The sequence below is a fragment of the Sceloporus undulatus genome, unplaced genomic scaffold (assembly GCF_019175285.1).
Source record: "Sceloporus undulatus isolate JIND9_A2432 ecotype Alabama unplaced genomic scaffold, SceUnd_v1.1 scaffold_1709, whole genome shotgun sequence".
Taxonomy (NCBI): Eukaryota; Metazoa; Chordata; class Lepidosauria; order Squamata; family Phrynosomatidae; genus Sceloporus; species Sceloporus undulatus.
Window position 1 is genome coordinate 1 of NW_024804629.1, and position 5,191 is coordinate 5,191.

General features: G+C 40.6%; 1 protein-coding gene across 1 annotated transcript; it reads left to right on the forward strand.

Moving 5' to 3' along the window:
* Positions 1-6: 6 nt before the first annotated feature.
* LOC121917921 (general transcription factor IIH subunit 4-like) lies at positions 7-4,135 on the forward strand. Its single transcript, XM_042444037.1, has 3 exons — positions 7-20; positions 1,944-2,022; positions 3,499-4,135. The coding sequence occupies exons 1-3, from the start codon at positions 9-11 to the stop codon at positions 3,669-3,671; spliced, it is 264 nt and encodes an 87-aa protein (XP_042299971.1). The 5' UTR covers positions 7-8; the 3' UTR covers positions 3,672-4,135.
* Positions 4,136-5,191: the final 1,056 nt, after the last annotated feature.

Sequence of the window (5,191 nt, forward strand, 5' to 3'; positions counted from 1 at the left end):
ACCCTGTGATGCTGAAACAGGTGAGAAAATGGTTATGGTGGTCAGGTATGTGGATCAGAGGATATAAAAAGAATGCCACTCTGTTTAAGAGGGCTAATGCTTTTTTTAAAAAACGCTTCTCAGCAAGTCATCTTCTACAAGGATATTGGGAGGAACTTAGGATGGATGCTTAAATATTGTTGTTATTTAATCATTTATATCCTGTATTTTTTTACATTGAGACTCAATATGGCTTACAAAAAATTAAGACAAATATAATTTTAAAAATATATACATTTTAAATTTAATCAGTACCTAGAATTCAAACTCTAAAACAAATCCTTTAAAAAACAAAAGATATATACTTATTATTACTGTTTATTCATTACTAAAAGAGACAAAATATGGAATATGCACTGAAGGATTTTGCCCAAACACTGGTAAGCCAGTTCCAAAGGGAAGAACTGTTATTACACTAGTAGCGAAAAGACTAAAAAATCTCCAGGACTGTAGTCATTGTAACTTTATTTTTTTAATCCAATTAGTACTTCTCTGAGTGGATTACAAAAAAAATGAAAGAATAAAATAAACTGCTATAAAATGTAGTAGATTTTAAAGAAAAGTCTATAGGAGAAGGACAGAAAAACCACCATAAAATCTGAAATGCTTGGTAGGAAAAGAAGGTCTTTGCCTGGTGTTGAAAAGGTAACAGTATGGTTGCTTCCTTAAGTAGGAGTGTACAGCTGAGATGCCCCCCTATTTTATAGCCACCCAGCTGACTTCCTTTGGTGGTGTCACCCAACAGATGGCCTCTAAAGGTGAACTAAAAAAGAGGAAAGGTCATATTGATTCAGTCCTGATTTGTAATTTAACAACTTTTGTTTTGAACTAACTGGTTTCCAAGCCTTTTCCAAAGGTAGGCCCACAACAGTGCTACTCAGGCTATATGAATACCAGTGCTACTCAGACTGGTTGTCCATGGATTGGTGCCAGTCTGCGAGCCATTGGCTACCAGTCCATGGAGAGTTTCCAGGAAAGAAAGATATTTTTGGCAATGGACACAAATATACTACCAGTTCCTGCCACATTGGGGTGGGAGGGAATGCCAACCCCCTCATCAGAGAGCATGAGAACCACTACCACATAACAAAACACTGCTGTAATCCACCCAAGAAAACACGTAGCTCTCTTTGTTTAGAAAGAACCATCAATGTGATATCAGCTTGAGTTAATAAACACTTCCTGTCATTGAGGCCACCTGTGCAACAAGTGACATTGATATATCTAGGAGTACCCCTAAACAAGGAGCCAGCATGGCATAGTGGTTTCAGTGCTGGACTACAACTCTGGAGACCAGGGTTCGATTCCTGCTCAGCCATGAAACCCATTAGGTGATCTTGGGCAAGTCATGTGCCTTTAGCATTCAGGGGAAGGCAATGGCAAACTTCTGAACAAAACCCCATGATAGGGTCACCTTAGGTTTGCCATAAGTTGGAAGGCACAGAACAACAAAAACCCCAAACAACTGTGATCTGAAGGGGGTATAACCATCTGCAGAAGAGTTAGGACACCAGTCAGCTGGAGCAATGAACCACCCAGTAACAGAACCTTCATCTGGACTGAGTCCATTTTTTTTAAATAGAAGAAAATATGAAAACTACAACTTTGAAGACCAGGGCCCAAATACCTACCCAGCCATGGAAATCCACTGGGTGACTTGGGGCAAGTCACACTTTCTCAGCCTTAGAGGAAGGCAGAGGGCAAATCCCCTCTGAATAAATCTTGCCAAGAAAACCCTATAATAGGTTTTCCTTAGGGTTGCCATAAGATCGAAATGACTTGAAGGCACACAAAAGCAAATAAACTTATATGGGGCTTTACAAACTAACAAATACATTCTGCTGTAAGCTTTCTGAGATGTGGTTGCTTTTCCATGTGATCATTCACTTTTCATTTTCCAACAGACCCCTGTGCTGCCCCCTACAATCACAGACCAAATCCGGCTGTGGGAGCTGGAGCGGGACAGACTGCGCTTCTCTGAGGGTGAGCATATGGGCAGGAAAGGGGGATCAATACTGAAAAATGCATTATGCCATAGGCATTTTGAGGGATTGTTGCTTTGCCCTGTATTCATATACATCAGTATCCTAGTGAGGAGGTAGGGGTGGGAAGAATATTTGCTATTATTTGTTTCTTGGCTGAAAATGGGTTTCCTGACACTTGGGAAACCCACTCAGGAAGAATAATACAGTGATGAGAATTTCACATTTTTCACCTGGTTTTTTCACATCTCTCAGTGTTTGGGGAAATTATTCTGTACAGCAGTACACGTTGATGTTTTTGTAGCATTTTCTGCAAGCAAGCACACACCTCCACTGTTTCCATACATATATGAATTTTATTTTATTTTTTTGAAGGTTGCTGTTTTTTGTGTAAAAACAGCAATCTTGCAAAAAAAATAGTGACATTGTTTTTTGGTGTTTTCTTTTTTGAACAAGATTTCTGCTTTCTGTGTAAGGTTTTTGCTATGTGAGATTGCTAGGGCTTGCATAGAAAACAGCATAAAAATACCTGTGGGGCTCTAGAAACTGGCATTTAAACACATGTTTAAAAAACACATGCATGTGTGTGTCTGTGTACGCTTTAATCTCTCCCCTTGGCCAACTCATTTTTCATACACCCAAACACATGTATTTCTGTACAGACTAGTTTCCTGAAACACTTTGGGATGGACTTTTGTCTTTTCTGCAGAGGGGAATGAATTGGGAATTTTTTTGTCCTCACTTATGAGAAATAGAAGATGGTTTACAGCCGACTGGTGTTTTGCCAGATCCTTTCCTCTCTTCTTGACTGATCCCCCTTCCTTTCTTCTCGTCTTTGTCTTTGTGCTTTGTCTTGTTTGCCTCTTCTATCTGCAGCTGTCCATTGGTTATTTCTGTTTTTTCCTTCTCTTCTCTAATCTTCTACTGCAGTGATTCCCAGACTTTAGTCCTCCAGGTGTTTTGGACTAGAACTCCCAGAAGTCCCAGCTAACTTGGCCAACCATCAGGAATTCTAGGAGCTGAAGTCCAAAACATCTGAAGGGCCTAAGTTTGGGAATCACAATTCTACTGCCTTTGGTCTTTTTTAAACACATGTTTAAAAACACATGCATGTGTGTGTCTGTTTAGACTTACTCCAAACTCTCCTCTTAACTGACGCAAACTTGGTGCATAATCCTCTACACTTTATAACCATCTGGCTTAAAAGTGTCTTTCATTTCATCGCTCACCCCATCATACACGCCTTTAATTCTTCTTTTTTCTTCATTGCTTCTCTTTTCTCTTGCTGTAATTGTGGTCTTTGCTTTATATCCCACCTCTCCCATTCTTGGTCCTCTCCATGCTGCCTTTGAGCCATGCCTTTCCCTTTCTCGTGCCCATCTATGCTTGTGTACTTTTCTTCTTCCTGGATCACTTCTTCTTGAGTTTCCCTCCTCCACCACCCTCTCAACTGTGTTTTTACTCTCCTCTATCCCAGGTGTTCTCTACAACCAGTTCCTGTCCCAGGTGGATTTTGAGCTGTTGCGTGATCATGCGAGGGAACTTGGGGTGCTTGTTTTTGAGAACCCTTCCAAGCGTCTCATGGTGGTGACGCCTGCTGGTCACTCAGATGTCAAACGCTTCTGGAAGCGGCAGAAACACAGTTCCTGAGGGCAGTTGCTACCTTCAAGATAGATGCTGAAAGCTTGAGACGGTGAACAAGTGGTTATATCATTTTGCCCAATAACTCTGGATGGCTAACAAAGACATGGAAATAAAGAAGAAGTCTTAACTGATTACTCCTCTTCAGCCAAATAGAAGTTAAGAATAATGTGAAACCCCTCTGGGGGTTTTCCAGTAAGAGAGCGGTTAAATTCTTTTTTGTCTTCTGGAAATTCTCTCGGAAAGGAAAGGAACGGAACAACATGAGCGAGTGTGCACAAACTTTCAGAAAATTTGAAATGGGTAAATGACGCAAATGGCTTCCTCTTCTAGATGTAGCTTCTTGGGACTAGTGAATGACTTGAACAGAAGATAATGCTGGATTATTACAAATACTTATCCACTTGTGTGGATAGGAGTCTGTTGACTCTTGGTGTATGAGAGGCATGTGAGAATAATAATTTTTCAAAATATTGATGAACAGTGACATCTGTATTTTTCTCCTCCAGATATTCATAGTGACGTATGTTTGAGGGGAAGGATAGTGGGGAAGAGTTGTTTGGACAGTTTCTTTTTTTGGACTACCATTTCCACAATCCCTCAGCTAGCATGGCCAAGTGTATGCTGAGATTTTGGGAGCTGTAGTCCACAAGCTCCCTTTCTCTGTGTATAATGGATCACAAGAGAAATGAAGCAGAACTTTAAGAAAAGTGTGGGCCTGTCCTTTTCTCTTGAGGGTAAGAATGAAGCCTTAGCAATGGATGATTGGCTGTTTTATGGTCAAAAGGGAACTTCAGTGGGATCAAAGGTAACAGGGAGGCTGAGTAAGTGGCCACCAAGGAGCAAAAGCAAATAGTCTTCATTCCCACAATGCTATTTTTAAAAAATGAGTGTTTATGGGCAAGGGTCCCAGTCCAGTGTTAACATCATGCATTTACTTTTCTTGCTGCAAACAGAAATAGAAATTAAATTTGGAAATTAAGACCACTTAATGAAGCAGTGGGTTGCATATTAAATCTGTTCCAGCTCATCTACAGTGGTTTTTTTTTTCATTTGATAGAAACCAGTCTGCCAATGAGCAGATAAGCATTTATTTTCTATCAGTTTCAAAATTTTTCAGTATTTGTACATGACATGCCTTTGCAGGATCACTGTTTATGGGTGTTTTACTAGTAAAGCACCATGTACATCAGTGGTGCTATATAAACCAACAACAACAGCAATAATAATGTTGCTCCTGGCTTATATTATCAGTCCTTGAGACTCATGTCTCTTACACGCTATAAGAAATTTGTTTGTAGCGTGGGCAGAATACATACCAGCAGTAGCCAGCCTAAATAACATAACTGCAATCTTCCGGCCTATGAGGGAGAGAATAGGCTGGCCCAGCTCCATCAGGGCTAGCCTGAAGAAGAAAAGCCATCCCTCCGGTCCATCTGCCTTGGTCCAGGCCTCAGAGGGAGAGAAGAATGCTGGACCTGATCCCCTCACCATTCCCTTCTCCTTTTGTGTCGTGTCTTTTAGATTGT